We start from the raw sequence: 19,071 nt of genomic DNA on the forward strand, positions 1-19,071 counted from the left end.
GGGACCAGTCACTGGAGAAGGATATCATGTTTGGTAAGGTGGAGGGTCAGAGAAAAAGAGGAAGACCCCCAACGAGATGGATTGGTAAAGTGGCATCATCAATGGGCTCAAATGTGGCAACAATTGTGAAGTTAGCCCAGGACCAGGCAGTGTTTCATTCTGTTGTACATAGGGTTACTATGAGTCGGTACTGACTTGATGGCACCTAACAACAGCAATCAACTTCTTAAGTATGAAATTGATTAAACATGCAATCAAGATTTACAGATAATTACTAGTGATTGGAAGGCAAAAGTTGAAAACAAAGATGAAGATTTAGAAGCTGGAAAATATGGCCTTGGTGATAGAAATGATGCTGGGGATCACATGATAGAATTTTGCAAGACCGATGACTTCTTCATTGCAAATACTTTTTTAAACATGGACCTCACCAGATGGAATACACAGAAATCAAATTGACTATACCTGGGTGTCAATTTTGAAAGAGAATGTGGAAAATTTCTATACTATCAGCCAAAACAAGGCCGGGCAGACTGTAGAACAGGCCATCAATTGCTCATATGCAAGTTCAGACTAAAGCTGAAGAATATTAAACCAACTTCATGAGAGACACAGCATATCCTACCTAAATTTAGAGAATACATTTGATGTATTAGACACTAATGATCAAAAACCAGAAGAACTGTGGGAAGACATCAAGAACATCATATGAGAAGATAGCAAAAAGGTCATTAATAAGACAAGAAAGAAGGAAAAGACCAAAATGGATGTCAGAAGAGACTATGAAACTTACTCTCAGTGTAGAGATACCAAAGCAAATGAAAGAAATGAGGAGGTAAAAGAGCTGAACAGAAAATTTCAAAGGGCAGCTTGAGAAGACAAAGTCAAGTGTTATAATGCAATGTGCAAAGACCTGGAGTTAGAAAATCAAATGGAAGAATACACTCAGCATTTCTCAAGTTGAACAAATTGAAGAAAATTACAAACCTTGACTTGAAGGATTGAAGGATTCTATGGGCAAAAAACAGTGATACAGAAAGCATCAAAATAAAATGGAAGGAATATACAGAGTCAAAGTACCTAAAAGAAATGGTCACTGTTCAGTCATTTCAAGAGGTAGCATATGATCAAGAGTCAATGGAAGTGAAGTAAGAAGGCCAAGGTATAGTGAAGTCATTGGCAAAGAACAAGGCTCTGGAAATTGATGAAATACAAATTGAACTCTTTCAACAAACTGATGCAACACTGAAGGCACGCACTCATCTATGCCAAGAAGTTTCACTGGCATACTGATTGGAAGAGATCCAGATTTGTGCCCATTCCAAAGAGAGAAATGTGGAAATCATCGGACAATATCATTAATACCGTATGCAGGTAAAATTTTGCTAAAGATAATTCAAAAATGGCTGCAACAGTACATTGATAGGTAATTGCCAGAGGTTCAAGTTGGGCTCAGACAATGATGTGGATCAAGGTATATCGTTGTTTTGATATCTTGGCTGAAAGCAGAGACTATCAGAAAGATGTTTCCTTGTGCTTTATTGACTATGCAAAGGCTTAAAGGCTTTTGACTGCATGGATCATGATAAGCTATGGATAACATTGCATAGAGTGGGTATTCCAGAACACTTAATTGTGCTCATGAGGAACTTATACATAGACCAAGAGGCAGTTATTCAAACAACAAAAAAGAAAAACTGAATGATTTAAAATCAGGAAAGGTGTATTTTCTTTCACCATACTTATTCAATATGTATGCTGAGCGAAAAATCTGAGAAGTTGGATATGTGGCATTGGAATTACAGGAAGACTCATCAACAACCTATGATACTCAGATGACCCAGCCTTGCTTGCTGAAAATGAAGAGGACTGAAAATATTCACTGATGAAGATCAAAGACCATGGCCTTCAGTATGGGTCGCACCTCAATGTAAAGAAAATAAAAATTCTCACCATTGGGGCAATAAATAACATCATGATAAATGGAGAAAATATTAATGTTGTCAAAGACTTCATTTTGCTTGGATCCATCATCAACACTTATGGAAGTAGCAGTCAAGAAATCAAAGGACGTACTGCATTAGATAAATCTGCTGCACAAGACCTCTTTAAAGTGATGAAGAGCAAAGATACCAAGTTTGGGGACTAAGGTGTGCCTGACCCAAGCCATGGTATTTTCAGTAGCCTCATAGCTATGTGCAAGAAGGACAATGAATAAGCAAGACTGTAAAAGAATTGGTGCATTTGAGTTGTAGTGTTGGAGAAGAATATTGAAGGTATCATGGGCTGCCAAAAGAACCAACAGATCTGTATGGAGGAAGTACAGCCAGCAGGCTTCTTATAAGCCAGGATGGCGAGACTTTGTGTCTCATACTTCAGATATGTTCCCAGAGAACATCATGATGGTTAGTGAAGCGTAGGGTCAGAGAACAAGAGGAAGACCCCCAATGAGATGAATTGGCATAATGGCAGCAGGGATGGGCTCAAGCGTGACAACAATTACAAGGGTGGTACAGGATCTGCAGTGTTTCATTCTGTTCTGCATAGGGTTGCTATGAGTCGGAACAGACTTGACAGCACCTAACAAAAACATATATGTGTGTTATATACATACATTTATATGTTTTATACACACATATATTGTTATGTTTTATACATACATTATATACACATACATATTGTTTTATGTTTTATAGATACATATATATTGTTGTATGTTTTATACATACATATAAATATCGCTATGGGTCAGTACCGACTCGATGGCACCTAACAACAACAACAACAACTCCTACTGTTGCTGAAAGACTGTATATGTTATAGCGCTTACCCAAACTGCCCTTCATTCTTGCATCCTTCTCAGGTGTTCCTTTGCCTTATTTACATTTTGCTGACTTCCCCCATATTGTGTATTGTCTTTTCCTTCACCAAAATTAACACTTGTGTACTATCTGTTTAGTGATTTCTTCCCCTCCTCACTCCCATCTCTGATAACCTTCTTTCTGTAAACCTATTCTTGATTCATTGAGCCCTGCTGTGGCGCTGCTGCAGGATAGGTCAGTGAACTTTTCAATGCAAGTTCAAACCCACCCGCAGTTCTTGGAAACCATATAGAGTCCCTTTGAGTCAGAACCGATTTGACGGCACACAACAATATTCTAGACTCTTTATAATAGTAGCCTCATACCATAGTTGTCATTTTGTGATTGAATTATTTCACTCAGCATAATGCCCTCCAGATTCATCCAAGATGTGAGATTTATCATTATTGTTTATTGATGCATGTTTGCGACATAATTATCCATTGATCCACTGATGGACAGACACATAGATTGTTTCCATCTTTTTGCTATTGTGAATAATGGTACAATAAATATGGGCATGCATATGTCTATTTGGACTAAGGATGTTTTGCTACTCTAGTGTCTGATATAACATCCACTACATTGAGTCCTATTGTGGCATTGTGGGTTCATGTGCCAGACTGCAAAGCCGTCGGAACTGCAAGTCTGGTGGTTCAAGCTCACCAACTGCGCCTAGGAAACTCTATACAGAGTCGCTATGGGTCAGAACTGACTTGACTGCACTTAACAACAACAATATCATTGAGTTCTGAAAATGGGTTCCTTATCAGCCTAGCCTGGGTCCTCCTTTGGGAGGTGCTAGCATTCTCATTCATAGCCTCTTCTGGGAGAGTAGCTCTAGGATCGTGCTCGCCCTGAGACCCCTGTGGAAAGAGAATTGATTAGTTCTGCCAGGTTTGAGATGTATGTAGCAGGGCAGGCCCAGATGCTGGCAATTTAAGACAGTTGGATTTTCACAGAATTTGGGAGGGGAACCTCCAAACTGACCCATGATCCTAGGAGTTGAAGGTTTCCTGGATCTGACTGGAACCTCTAAGAGATCTCTGACGTCATTTGTACCCAGCAAACACTGTAAGATTGAGCCAGGAGGGCTGGCATTATAAGCCCAGCAAGTCAGATGCATCCTGGGAAGAGTGATGCATTTAGTGACATTCCTCTCACCCTGCCCTTCCTGTGCTTCTCTTTCCAGAGGCAAATCTTTCAGGATTCCCCCAAGAATCTACCACTCAGAGAACACAGTGTGGGTCAGTTTCACTGTGGAAAATTGTGATTCTGTCACTCTTCTAAGAGAGAGACGATGTGGCCTTGAAGGCACTTCTACAGTCACCACCTGAACCCTTGGGATACCATTATCTGGGAAAATTGAGATTATATAAGAAATGTTGCTTTGAGTTCTCTGACACACTGAGCTATGGTGACATAGTGCAAACATCAAAAAAAAGTTCCATCCTTGTATTTTAGAAATTGCCAATTTTTTTTTTTTTTTTGCATTTTATAACATATTATCTTTTGTTAGTGTTGGATGTTTGTGAATCATTAAATTATGAGTTGGAAAATAGGATCCATGTAGTCTGTCTATGATTGCCTGTGATTCTGGAAGCTATTTCATAATTTCCTTTCAATGTACAACAATGTCCTGTTATTTTGGAGGTGGTGTGAAGGCTTTGCGGTGATAATTTAAAAAATGAATAGCCTTCATAGCATGGAGAAGAAAACTATAGGAACCTGCCACCAGCTTGTTCCCTAAACAAAGTTTGTGGAGAGAAGCATAAAAGTTCAAGTTCAAGAATATCTGAAAGGCATGAGGATTACCATGCAAAATGTCCGTGACTTTGCACATGAGTCTTTGCATGAAAATAGAAGAACCCAGCTGTCCATTTGTTTAGTCATTCCAATTTAGGAAGACTGCTACATGCTACTGTTTTGACTTCAATTATTACATTTTTTATCTGTCCTTGAATTTTGTTTCTAAGTGCAAAACTATGAGAATTTATCTGAATGTTAAAAATGGGTTGCGCTAGCCAGACTAGATTTAATTTTTGGACTAAGCTCACCCCCGAAATTTAATCAACAGTAAGTATTAAATTTCGTCCTTGACTAACAGGAAAAGGTTCAGGCAACACTTTCTTCTGAGTGCTGCCAATCCTATGAGCTAGCCCCTGTTTCACCTTCAGACTTGAGGTGGACTATTTTATTGTGTGATTTTATTTTCCTTAATAGGGAGTGTATATCTCTCTCTCAGGAATACATCTACACCCATAAACATCAATCACTGCTGTTTTTAAGGTGTCTTTTGAACATTAAATAACCACAATGTGAGCATCCTAGATTAAAGAAGAAATCTCAACAAGAACTTGATTTATATCAGGAATCCAAGAATCCATCGCGGGCGAGGACCCACGCCCCTGATAGGAAAGAGACAGTCCATCCTCTAGAGTACATTTCAGGCATACAGTGTTAACTAAGAATTCATAAAAGGCAGATTACTCATCTTAAATCAATTCACCATACTAACAGCCAGTGTCGATTGCAGCTCGTGGTTTTTAGCTCATCCATGGGATAAGTAAAATTCGTACACAGATACGATCTTAAATATAAAACATGATGGGATAGCTCAGCAGCTCAAAACACCATTTCTGGGGTCACACTACCTAGATTAGAAACCCCGTGTCATCATGTACTGACTGTCAAATTTTAGGTCACATCTTTTAAGTTCTCTGAGGCTGAATTTTCGCATCTGTAAAAATTAGGCATACACACACACACGTATTGTACTGATGTGGCGCTGTGGGTTAATGTGTAGGACTGCAAAGTCGGCTTGAACCACAAGGTCGGCAGTTCAAGCTTACCAGCCACTCCTCGGAAACCCTATACAGGGTCACTATGGTTTGGAACTGACTCAACGGCACTTAACAACAACATATGCATATGTGGGATAAAGCACTGGATCCCAAGGTCAGCAGTTCAAACTCACCAGTCGCTCCTTGGAAACCCAATACAGGGACTCCATGAGTTGGAACCCATTCAATGGCATTTAACAGCAACGTAGTTAGAAAGTTAATATGTATAAACAGTAAATTTATAGATATGGTGGTGGTGGAGGTGGTGATGTGCCGTGGAGTCGGTTCTAACTCATAGCGACTCTATATAGGATTTCTGAGGCTATAAATCTTTACTGGAGCAGAAAGCCTCATCTTTCTCCCATGGAGCAGCTGGTAGTTTTGAACTACTAACTTGCAGTTAGAAGCCTGACTCATAACTCATAACCCTACCAGAGCTTCTTAAACAGTGTCTAGAACAGTATATGGGCTCCTGGTATGGCACTGTAGGATAAGCAGTGGATTGCCAACCACAAGTTTGGCAGTTCAAACCCACTGGCTGCTCCTTGGAAATCCTGTGCAGAGCCAACTAGAGTCAGAAGTGACTCATTGGCACTTACCACCACCACCACCAGAACAGTATAGGCACTAAACTACAGGCAACTGCTTTTATTATCGTCATAATCATCCTATTACCATCATCCTAGACAAAAATATTGAAACAATTTCCAGTTATTAAATAATGAACTATGTGCATTTTACTCTCCCCATTTGAAATGAACAATTAGACTCTGCAATGCAATGGGTTAGACCACAGCTAACCCATAATACTGCTAACACTGTACTTTAGAAGACCCAGTGCCATGGACTCTTAAATCCCCAGAGACAGTGTCTCAGAGACCACTTACCTCCTCAGATCCTTTATCCACTGGCAAGAAAAGTGAGGTGCAACAAAGCTGAGGTGGGAAGCCCACACAGGTGGGGAAGAGTCAGGATGGAAGCTCCCGGCCCTGCCTCACCCTGCTTTGATCTTAAGCGTTTTTTAACATTCCATTTTTGAGTCCATTCTTTCCTAAGTAAGGAACACACACACACACACACACATACACACGACAGCAAGAGAATGCCTCCTAGAGTTTCATATACCTGTCTGGAAGATGACCCGCTTGAAAACCGTGATCTCTCTAAACTTGTCTCTTGCCCCCAAAATTGGTCTCGCTTTTTCTCAGTTGGATCTCTTCTGTGTTCCTGTCGTCTCAGACAAGCCTGCAGAACAAAAGTGTTGCTTCATCTTAGATATACGATTTGTTTTGGCTACTTGCTCAATCCAAATCGCGAGGAACATGAAATAAGTGATCTACGTCTCCAAGTGTTCATCAAACACCTGTCACCAAGTATGAAGACTTTCTCCCAGGTGCTCATAACCCTTCTACATGCTTCCTTCCCTAGGCCCAACACGCAAGTCAAAGATATCAGTCATTGCTTTAATAAATCCAAATGAACATTTGATTTACCTAACAACTACTTTCTCAGAGAATGCAGTACCTAACATCATTGTTATTTGTTGTTAAGTGACGTCAAGTCAGTTCCGACTCATAGCAACCCTGTATAGGGTTTCCGAGGAGTGGCTGGTGAGTTTGAACCACCGACCTTGCAATTCAAATGACCTTGGGACCAGTACTTATCCTACAACACCACACCAGGACTCCTAATAAACCTTATTAACTTCTCTTTCCAGTCTTACTCTCTTCATAGCTCCTCCCTCCTACCCACCCCCACTAGACTCTACCTGCCTGGATTATACGCTAGTTACCAGATAAGAATATTCATCTACCTGCCTGGATTATACCCTACTTACCAGATACGAATATTCACCTCTGTAATGTTAACATGTGCTGTTTCCTCCATGTCAAATAACTTCTGCGATGGCTTTTCCTAGTAAATCTGTTAAGAGACGTCTCAGGCCCCACTGTTCCTCTCCAGGCAGAATTCATTGTTTCTTTATATAGCGATTGGATTATACTGTTTTCCCCTAGTTATATTTAGTTGTCTTGTTTCTGAGCCTGTTTCTCCTGCTGGTCAGTGAGCACCCTGCGGGTTAGGACCAAGTTTATCCTTTGAACTGCCCAGCACTGGCACCTTTGTTAGCTGAATTGCATTTTTGTGTGGGAGGGAGATAGCAATCCCCAAACACAAAATGTTCCAGCAAAAAGACTTTTGCCATTTCCCTTAGCAAAATTAAAATGAAATCTAGGAATACAGGTATTTTTTCTTCAGTACCATCACTGTTAAGGAGCTCTGGTAGCGTAGTGGTTACGAATCCGGCTGCGAACCTTAAGGTCAGCAGTTCGAAACTACCTGCTGTTCCGTGGGAGAAAGATGAGGCTTTCTGCTCCCGTAAAGATTTACAGCCTCGGAAACCCTGTACAGGGTCGCTATGAGTCAGAACTAACTCCATGGCACATAACAACAACAACAACAACTATTATTGTTAGATGCCATTGAGTTGGTTCCGACTCATAGTGACCCAACTATGCACAACAGAACAAAACACTGCCCAGTCCTGTGTTGGCCTTACAATTGTTATCATATTTCAGCCCATTGTTGCATCTCATTGAGGGTCTTTCTCTTTTTTGCTGGCCCTCCGCTTTACCAAGCATGATAGCCTTCTCTAGGGACTGGTCCCTCCTGGTAATATGTCTAGGACTGAACGAACCTAAAGATATGCACAAAAAGGGATTTCAACTGGTATTTTCAAACACCCTCAAACAGTACAACTTCTTGGAACAATTCTACACTTGTCCATCCAGTGACCCGATTTCTCTTTACCCTGACAGAGTCCAGTGGTCCATTTCCAGAGTCAAGAAACATGGTGTAAAGACCAACAACGATGCTTCTCAATGAGGCCTGATGCTTCTCGCTAGCTGGAAATATCCCTCCTGCATTTTTCTGTGTTAGAAAAAGCAGCTCCTTCCTTCATGGAGATGGGCTTGCCAGAATTTCACGCCATACGGAAAACCTAATATTAAGCTCCAAGGTTAAGAATAGAAATGACCTGACATTAACAAAACATTTACCACTTGGAATGGGAGCAGGGAGTCGGTCACACTGTACTTCCAGCTGAGATGAAGGTGAGACAGTGATTGTGAAGGTTCCCGTCCCACACCCAGATGGTTCCTGTGTCCCCCGCCCTCACCATCCCCACCCCCCAGGAGAAAATGTACAATTTCACCTCACCTGGCTCTCAATGGTGAGCACTCTAAAATGATTTTTACATTGTCCCACAGTTAATCTGGTTTTCAAAACCAATGCCATATAGATCATTGTTACTGCTTTTATCAGCCCCCAACTCATGGCGACCCCACACGTACAATGGGGATCAGACCGCTGGGTTTTCGCTGTCTGGATTTTCAGAAGTAGGTTGCCAGGTCTTTCTTCCAGATATATCTTGATGTGTCTAATCTGGAAGCTGTGCTGAAACTTATTCAGATGGGTGGTGGCATTGACCAACAATCAAAGCAGGATGTCCCTCAGGTAAAGTGAGAATTGCACTACTGAGCCCCAGTGTCCCCATATAGAGAGAGTAAGCCATTGTAATAAATACTAGATAACAAAAGCCCCCAAACCGAACCCATTCTGACCCATGGCAACCCCGTGTGTTACAGAGTAGAACTGCTCCATGAGGCTGGTACCCTAGTGTCCTGGTGTGATGCTATAAAATATGTACTCAACCATAAGGTCAATATGAACTGCAAGGTCGATGCTTCAAACTCACCAGCTGCTCCTCATAGGACTCCTATATAGGGTCACTATGAGCCGAGATCAACTCGACAGCACTTAACTTTACAACTGTCTTTACAGAGGAACACAGTGGCTCTGTAGGATAAGCACTGGACTGCTAACCACAAGGTCGGCTGTTCCAACCCACCAGCTGATTGGCAGGAGGCTTTTTGTTCCCACAAAGATTTACAGTCTCAGAAACCCTATACAGCCTCGGCACCAACTTGAAGGCACCAAACAACAACAACAATGATCTTTACAGAAGTATGTCTCCAGGCTTTTCTTCCAAGACACAGCTGGGAGCGTTTAAACCAACACTCTTTAGCTTAGTAGAGTTGAGGGCAAACTGTTAGCACCAACGAGGGATTTACAACTACTGTTATTGTTGTGATGTGCTGTGGAGTCAGTTCCGACCCATAGCGACCCTGCACAGGGTTTCCGAGGCTGTAAATCTTTACAGGAGCAGAAAGCCTCATCTTTCTCCCGTGGAACAGCTGGTAGTTTCGAACTGCTGACCTTGAGGTTCGCAGCCCGATTCGTAACCACTATGCTACCAGAGCTCCTTTTACACCTACTGGACAGTGGTTATTATAATAAGTAAATTAAACTAACAGCAACAATCTAAAAATAAAAAACTACTGGGCCATAATTCTAATAAAGGAATTCAACGACAACAACAATAAACTCAACCTAGAGGTTTACCTAAATCAGGTAAACCTAACAGAAGTTACAGAGCACTGGGGGTTACTATTAGGGCTGCTAGCTAAAAAGAGCTGGTGGTTCAAACCCACCACTCTCATTCTATAGGAAAAAGATGAGGCAATCTGTTTCCATAAAGAGTTATAGTTTAGGAAACCCCGTGAAACAGTTTTAATATGTCAGAATTGACTCGAAGGCAGTGGGCTTGTTTTGGGGGGGAAATGGAGGTCTGTGGAGAGCTTAAGTCCAACTAACTGTGTACCTCTGGGGTTTTTTGTGTGGGTTGTTCCTTTTACACAGACTTCAGAAGGGAGCTTCTGTTTAGGAGGGGCCCTGGCATGGAGTGCCATAGATGAGGCAGTTGTGTAACCCTGACCTCCTGGTAGTAAAGGCAGGCGAAGAAAATGCTGATGGGCTGCGTGTGGAGGAGCCAGCCCCAGCAAATGCACGCAGGACCTAGGCAGCTTTTGCGGGATGAACAGAATTCTTGTGGGCTGAGTGTTTTTTGAAAATTCTTTCCAAGAATGCATACAGTTTAAATATTTCTTTACCAGAAGGGGAGGAGGAATAGATTGGTGTGCATTATAAAAATTAAAAAACAATTCTCTCCCGAGTCTCCTTTCCCCTCCTGTCATAGAGAAGCAGACCAACAGAACACTGGAAAGGTAACTACATTCTGCTTTTTATTTGGATACAGTGCTTTCTGTGAAAATAAAAAAAAATGAATCCTGACTTCAAATTCATAGCTTTACAAAAGGAAGAGGAGGACAAGCCAAGTGTAGACGTCTAGTCCTAGAAATAGCAAGAACCTAGTCAAATTCCCCAATCCTCCAAAACCCAAACCAAACTCATTGCCACCGAGTGGAATCCCCGACCCATAAAAATCCTTGAGGACAGAGCAGAACAGCCCCACAAGGTTCTGGAGGCTGTAAATCTTTACAGAAGCAGACAGCCACGTCTTTCTCCCTTTGTTCAAACCAGCGACTGTTTAGTTAGCAGCCAAGCACTTAACCACTGCGCCACCAGGGCTCTTCACATGTCCCCCAGGGTTGCTTTTCTTTTTATTGTGCATGTGGATGAATTTTTTGTCATTTATGATGTTTTTACTTAGGGGGTCCTGAATCAACAGAGGCTGAGGGGACAGGTTTCCCTTTGCCCAGAACTGTAAAAATATTCCTCTTGCAATTTTATATGTCAGGATTTCGACCCCTATGATAAAGCAGACTGAAGGCAGTCTTGAAATTGAATCTGGGGGTGGTGGTGGTGGTAACTTTTTTCTTCCATTTACAGTCAGGGCTTCCTCCTTCACTTCCGGGGTGTGGCTTCCTGCCAGCCTGTCCTTATGATTGCAGCTCACGCAGCCAGCAGCCTTCCCTCCCTGCCGAAGCTGCCCACTGTGGGGGCATCGCGCATATACACCTGTGGTGGGGGGGGATGATGCGGATTTCTGTGACTCACCGTCACTTAATCCTGGTAAACATGACAAACCCCAGCCTTGCCACTTTCTAGCATCATGACCTTGGGCAAGCTGATGAAGTCATTGATTCTCACTTTCCTCATTTGTAAGAGACAGCTGTCCTTTTGCTGCAAGATGGCCAGGAGGTGAGCACATGGTACTGTACTGTTGGTACTATGCTTACCCCGTTTCCATCCAGTAGATTCTGGCTCATAGAGACCCGGTAAGGTATCGTACAACAGCCCAATAGGATTTCTAAGGCTGTAAATCTATACAGAGGTTGTTGTTGCTAAGTGCCATCGAGTCGATCCCAATCCCTAGCGACCCTCTATAGGGTTTCCAAGTAGACTGCCATGTATTTCTCCTGCAGAGTGGTGAGTTCGAATCACTGACATTTCAGTTAGCAGCCAAAGTGTGCCACCAGCACATCCCCAGTAATATACGAGGGGGCTTCAAAAAAATTCATGGAAAAATACCATTACTTTTTAATTCCATTTTCTCATAAACTTTTTGAAGGCTCCTCATACTTAGTGTTCACCATCAACATTGTCATGATTAGGTTTTTTAAACATCATGTCGTTTCTTTATTTTGTTGTTGAGGATGCTCATATACAACAAAGCATACATGAATTCAACAGTTTCTACGTGTACCATTTAGTGATTTTGTTTATGTTCTTTGAGTTGTGCAGTCATCCTCACCTCCCTTTCTGAGTTATTTCTCCACCATCAACATAAACTCATTGCTTCCTATGGTTCCTAGCTAATGTTTTCAGTTGCTATTGTCAGTCTATAGGCGTGCAGTGGCTTTGTAAGATAAGCACTGGAGTGTGAACTGCAAGGTTGGCTGATCAAGCCCACCAGTCACTTCTGCAAGACACAGATGCTGCTTTCTGCTCCTGCAAAGATTTCCCCTCTGCAGGGTCGCTGTGAGTTGGAACCAACTCAATGGCACTTGGCAGCAACGGTGCCAACAATTGCCAATGTGATCCCATAAACGTAGTTCTTAAATGAACATAATGCTCAAGACAGACATGGTACTTTCACTATTTAAACTGTGTGGTTTTAAAAGACTTCAAAGTATATTTTTGGCTTAAGGGTTAAAGATTATCTCAGGCAACAATTTTAGGGGTTCATCCAGCTTTCAGTGTTCCAGGAAGTCTAGAATCCAACAGAATTTGAAATTCTATTCTGCATTTTCCCCCTTTTCATCAGGATTCTTTTGTGACTTTTCAATCGAAAAGCTCAGTAATGGTAGCTGGGCACCATTCAGTTCTTCTGGTCTCACACCAAACCAGGCCACTGTTCATGGAGGTAATCAGCCACACATTTTGTATTCTCCTATTCCTGGCTCCTTCTTCCTCTGTTGTGCAAAGTGAATAGAGACCAACTGTGCCTTGGGTGACCTTTTGGCAAACTTTCATATCGCCAGGTATTCCTGACAGGAATAAGAGGTAGAACAGAGGCACTAAACACGTTAGTAGGTCCATTAACTGGGATATCCCATGAAGCCAGGACCCTAATCATGATTGGGTTTAAATAGTGATATTCAATCTCACTTTCTGCTTCACTTTTATTTCTGATCCCATTTCCTGGTTACTTATCTTTGTAAAGTCAGCTTTTGCCAAAGTATGCCATTCTGATCTTGTTCAAAGGAAAACCCTTTCTGTCTGGATCTCAGATCCATCCTGTTTCTCTGGCCCCTCAGTAGGCATCTGTTTCCCAAACCTACCTGGCCCCCAACCAGCCAATTAGTGGGGTCCCTCCTCTCAGTTACTCAGGCACACACTGCGTATTAGTTTCCAGGAGCTGCTGTAACACACTATCACAAACTGGTGACTTGTTACAACAAAAATGAACCATCACATAGCTCTGGAGGTCAGAAGCACAAATTCAGGGTGTCAGCAGGGCCATGTTCCGTCTGTCAGCCCCAGGAGCTCCTCAGCTTGAAGCTACAACAAAACTCTGTCGTCAGATGTCTTCTTTTATAGGTCATATTCACAGGTACCAGGATTTAGGACATCTTTTTAGGTTCAATCCAGACCATACTGTAAACCACTTTTTCTTAGAAATGACAGCTTTTGGAACCCGCAGTGATGCTCAGAGTTTGTGTCTTTATTACTAGTCTCTTCTTTCCAGTCCTGAGGAGTTCTGGGAGCCTAGTGGGTCACAAGTTGGGCTGCTAACCACAAGGTCAGCAATTCAAATCTACCAGCCAATCTTACAGCATACCATCATCATCACCACTACCTTCTAGTCCTTAGAAACTCCTTAGAATCTAGGATGGCAAGACTTCAACTCTCATACTTTAGACATGTCAGGAGGGGCCAATCTCTGGAGAAGGACATCTAGAGGGTCAGTAAAAAAGAGAAAGACCCTTCAACAAGATGGACTGACCCAGTGGCAGCAACAATGGGCTGAAACATAACTTGTGAGGCTGGGTGGGGCAGAGAAGCGTTACGTTGTCTTGTGCATAGAGTCACTATGAGTCCGGACTGGCTCAATGGCACCTAATAACACCACCAACCACCTTCCAGTGGCCATTCAGGCTCCTGTTGTCTCACCTGAGTCCCTGGGTCTCAATTTTAGGAGTCATGCACCACAGGAACACTTCCCAGCTCATACCACCCCTAAAACAACAACACCCCCCAAAACATATCATCCCCAACACAACAACCCCCCACACACACACACACTGTCTTGATTTCCACTGTTAGTGATCCTCGTGATAGAGCAGAACCGTACCATAGGGTTTCCAAGGCTGTAACTTTACGGAACCTGACTGCCACCTCTTTCTCCTACAGAGTTGCTGGTGGACTCAAACTGCTGACCTTTCAGTTAGCAGCCAAGCGCCTTAAACACTACACTACCAGGCCTCCTTCCAAGCTCACAACCCTGACAGTAAAAACCCATGGTAACTAAGGCCCAATTCTACATCTCCATCAACACTGGCCTCATTCAGGGTTGTTGGTCCTCTAAATCCACAAACATTTTGAAAAGTGAGATTGATCGCTCGTTGGTCTCATGATCTAACATGCATCACTCAGAGTGTGGGGTTTTAATGATCATTGATGACATTATTAGAGCTCCTTAGTTTTAAGAGGTTAAGAAATCAAACGTATTAACCCAGTTTGACATGTTGTTGTTGTTGTTAAGTGCTGTCGAGTCGGTTCCGACCCATAACGACCCTGTACAGGGTTTCCAAGGCTGTAAATCTTTACGGGAGCAGAAAGTCTCATCTTTCTCCTGCAGAGCAGCTGGTAGTTTCAAACTGCTGACATTGAGGTTCACAGCCCTATTCATAACCCCTCAAACTAGTTTATTTTTCTGTTTTCACTGTGAAATGTAAAGCAACCTCCCCCCACCCCAAAGCTAAGCATTGAAGAGAAGCTTCTCCCTCACTCATGTGGAAATGGACATTGAGTTATTTTCATCCTCTCAACTGCTTGGGTGGATGGTCCTCAAATTCACATCACCAGATTTCAAGCTAGGAGTCCCTGGGTGGCACAACTAGTTAAGCACTCAACTACTAACAGAAAGATTGACAGCTTGATCCCACCCATAAGTGTCTTAAGAGTCCTGGTGTGGTGCTACGGGATAAGGCACGGATCGCAAGGTTGGTTTGAACCACAACGTCTACAGTTCAAACTCACCTGCCGCTCTTTAGAAACCCTATACAGGGTTGTTATGAGTCGGAACTGACTCGATGGCACTTAACAACAACAAGAGGTGCCTTGGAAGAAATGTCTGGAGATCTACTTTCAAAAGATCTATAACCTTGAAAGCCCTATGGAGGGCAGTTCTACTCTGCGTCCATGGGGTTGCCATGAGTTAGCATCAACTAACAGCCACTATTACTTGATTTTCCTTTGCTTCCTTCCTTTCTTGGTTTGAAGCTACCTATCATGGAGTCTGGTAGCGTAGTGGTTACAAATCAAGCTGTGAGCCACAAGGTCAGCAGTTAGAAACTACCAGCTGTTCCGCGGGAGAAAGATGAGGCTTTCTGCTCCTGTAAAGATTTAAAGCCTCGGAAACCCTGTACAGGGTCGCTATGAGTCAGAACCGACTCCACGGCTCATAACAACAATGACAAGAATCATAGAGTCCTGGTGTGGCGCTGTGGGTTAATGCGCCAGACTGCAAAGCCGTTTGAACTGCAAGGTCGGTAGTTCAAGCTCACCAGTCGCTCCTTGGAAACCCTGTATGGGTCGGATCCGACTCAACAGCACTTAACAACAACAATCATGGCCCTGAACTAGTTTCTATTACCCTGGTTAGTTGTTTCATCTGTACTTGAAAGAATCAGGATGAATCAGTGACATGCAATGAAATGAAACCAATTTGAGCACATTGGACAGATTATGGAAAATCGTTCTGAGATGCCAAGTGTAATCTTTCTCTCACTTTTTCAGCGGACATCAATGGCTAAATTCTCTCTCAAGTTACATAAACACATTTGACAGAGGGGTGGGAGGTGGGGGGAAGCCAACCTATGGCTATGCAGCAAGAATACACTTGAAGAAATAGAGCCAAATTCTGAGATGGTATATAATTATATACTAGTTACCAGATTCTGAAATAGCATGGAATATGCCAAAGAGATGTTTACTTCCTCTTGTTTGCTCTAAAGGGTCCCACCCAACCACTGAAAGGAGTAACATCAAAATAACTCAGGGTGGGTTTAACTCTCCCCTGTAGCACACAGACCCATAGAGAGAGGCATACCAACCCAACAGCGTATTTTGGGACAGAGCAATTGTAGTTTCTAGACAAGGGTTCTAAGGGCTCCATTTGAGTGAGTCCATTAAAGGCAAGTCAAACACAGGAAGGAAAACATGACAGAGGTACAGGACTGGAAAGATGGGGAATCCCCAGTATCTTAAACAAGTCACCAGACGGATTTTCTCTGTGTCTGTTCTGGAGACCATTTCAAACAAGTTCCTTGAAGACACGAGTCGGTGGCAGAGGCAATCTTTGTGAAAAACAGATGGACTCCCTGAGTGACCAGTTCAGATGTTTCCCTTCTTATTTGTTTTACTGAAATTCCTTCCATATTATGGTCTCCTCATATGTGGTTTGGCAAGTGGTGGAAGGAAATTGCTGATTCCATTTCCAGGCCTCAGCTAAGCTGCATTATACAGGTGAAATCGGGTTACAGAAAGAGGTCTGGTTTCCCTGGCGACCCAGGAGGCTCCGTTATATCTGAAATTGCTAAGGAGGAGGAAACCTGACAAGGCATGTCTGTTTTCCCTAGGTAGGGAGTGCTTCCCAATCCTTGGCAGAGGTGGTGATGTGCCTCCCTGCCTGATTGAGAGTTGACCTCCCAACAAGTAAACAGGAGCGACACCCCTTTACCTGCTCCCAGAATCCCACAACCCAGTTTGGCGAGTCTGAGTAACTACATCGTGGCTCCTTAGCTTTCCTGCCTGTTTTGTTTTGCATGTAAACACTGTAACTAGGGTGGTGAATAGTTAGCTTATTGTAGACTGTACTAACCACCTTTGTTCAGAAAGGAATGGCAACGGGAAGGTGCGTTATTTTTAACTGGCAGGTCAACCCAGTTTAACTCCTTAATGTCTCTTCTCTTGAGAGTTGGCTTGTCAGGCTTAAGCCCTAATGTCTTTTGTTGAGCAAGAGCTATGTGTCAAGTGCTGTGCTAAATGCTTTAGCAATGTTATTTCATTTCAAAAAGCCCTAGTGGCACAGTGGTTAGTACGTGATGGGCTTCTGATGGAAAGGTTCAAACCCACCAGCCACTCTTGGGGGGAAAGATGTGGCAGTCTGCTTTCAGAAAGATTTACAGCCTTGGGAATCCTTAAGGGGTACTTCGACTCTGTTCTAGAGGGTTGCTGTGAATTATAACTGGCTCAGTGGCCATGAGTTTTTAATCTCATTTCATTTTCATGACAATATTATGAGGTCAGTACTACCATTGTTCCCATTTTGCAGATGAGCAAACTGAGGTTCAGAGAGCTGAAGTAGCTTTCTTATGACCAGGCAAACTTGAAAGTAGTAGGTTTGGAATTTTATAAAATGACTGCTGCTTGTCATTTATAATTGTGGATTCAGAACTCTCACACTACTGTGTAAGACCAGGTGGAAGATAATTTTTGCTTCCTGCAGTTACCTGATATTCAGAGTCCACCTTATGCTGCATGTCCCGCAGATATTGGGCATCACTGATGAACTTCTGTCTTTCCTTTCCTTCGTGCAACATGATTCTTAATCCCCAACCTGCAGATGCAAGAGAAATAAATGTGCTGTGCTATAGTCCTTCGTTGTTTTGCCATCTTTGGATTAATCTTTGTATACTTGCTTTCTCTCCCCCACCCCACTTATTAATCTAATTGCTATTGTCTGAAAGGCACAGATGCTCCTTTCAGACTGAAAGGATGTCTTGTGCTGGTGTCGCTGCCCTTACAGTCATAAATAATGCAGCGACATGCATCAGGTGGCTTCAGTGATCCTTATTAGTAGGGAGCAATGTTGACGGATACCTGATGCAGGCAGAGTCCTATAGCATGTCAATAAAAAAGAAAACCCAAGAATCTAGCTCAATTAGCAATGACCAAAGTTATGAGCCTTTGGTTTCTTAAATTAGTCAATATTTATTCAACAATTAATGCATCCCAATTCCCAGACACTGTAGTAGGCACTGGGGTAGAGGAGTCAGCAAGATACACATGCTCTTGTGTTGTTTATAACTGAAAGTGGAAGACTGGCATTGAATAATGAGCCCTCATTCGGATGAAAGCTATATGGAGCAGACGCATGCGGTCTTTGAGAGATTATTATTAGGGGAGGGCATAACCTGGTCTTGAAGGGTCAAATAAAATTTCCTTAGGAAATGACACAGATAAGGAGTGAGCTTGGCAATCCGCCACGATTAAGAGTGTGGGATAAGATAGTGTTTTTGGACAGAGAGAACAGCAGGTACAGAGGCCTTGGGACAGGAAAGACTTGATGCAGATGAGTAACAGGAGGACCAGTGCAGCTGGAGCAGAGAGAGGGGAGACCAGCACAGATTAGAGGGTAGAAAGGAGTCCAAAGTCATGATTCCAGGAACCATGTGAAACCATGGAAAAGTTATAGTCTGTGTAGTAAATGCTTAGGTTTGTGTTTTCAATAGGCTCCTCCAGTTGGTATTATGGAGAATGGGCGGGGGAGTGGGAAGACCATTGGGAATTACAAAGCAGGGAACAAAGGCACCAAAGGACTAAGTAAATTGCCTAAGGTTACAGAGCTAGTAAGTGGAAGTTGTTAGGTGCCATTGAGTTGCTACTGACTCATAGTGACACTATGCACAACACAACAAAACACTGCCAGGTGCTGTACCAACCTCACAACTGTTGATTTAAACCTAGAGAATCTCAGGCCAATGGCCACATTCTTAACCATGGTGGATTTCATGGATACGGACAGAGAAAATCACTGGTATCTGGTGATTATATGAATG

General features: G+C 42.7%; 1 protein-coding gene across 1 annotated transcript in view; it reads right to left on the bottom strand.

Moving 5' to 3' along the window:
* Positions 1-17,832, bottom strand: part of MARCH10 (membrane-associated ring finger (C3HC4) 10, E3 ubiquitin protein ligase) — a 140,737-nt gene extending 122,905 nt beyond the window's left edge. The window contains exons 1-2 of the mRNA XM_006833724.1: positions 17,743-17,832; positions 6,830-6,949 (exon numbers count right to left, since the gene is read on the bottom strand). Coding sequence (XP_006833787.1) covers positions 6,830-6,949; positions 17,743-17,832 — 210 coding nt within the window. The remainder of the gene's footprint in view (positions 1-6,829; positions 6,950-17,742) is intronic.
* Positions 17,833-19,071: the final 1,239 nt, after the last annotated feature.

This window comes from Chrysochloris asiatica, unplaced genomic scaffold (genome assembly GCF_000296735.1).
Source record: "Chrysochloris asiatica unplaced genomic scaffold, ChrAsi1.0 scaffold00007, whole genome shotgun sequence".
NCBI lineage: Eukaryota > Metazoa > Chordata > Mammalia > Afrosoricida > Chrysochloridae > Chrysochloris > Chrysochloris asiatica.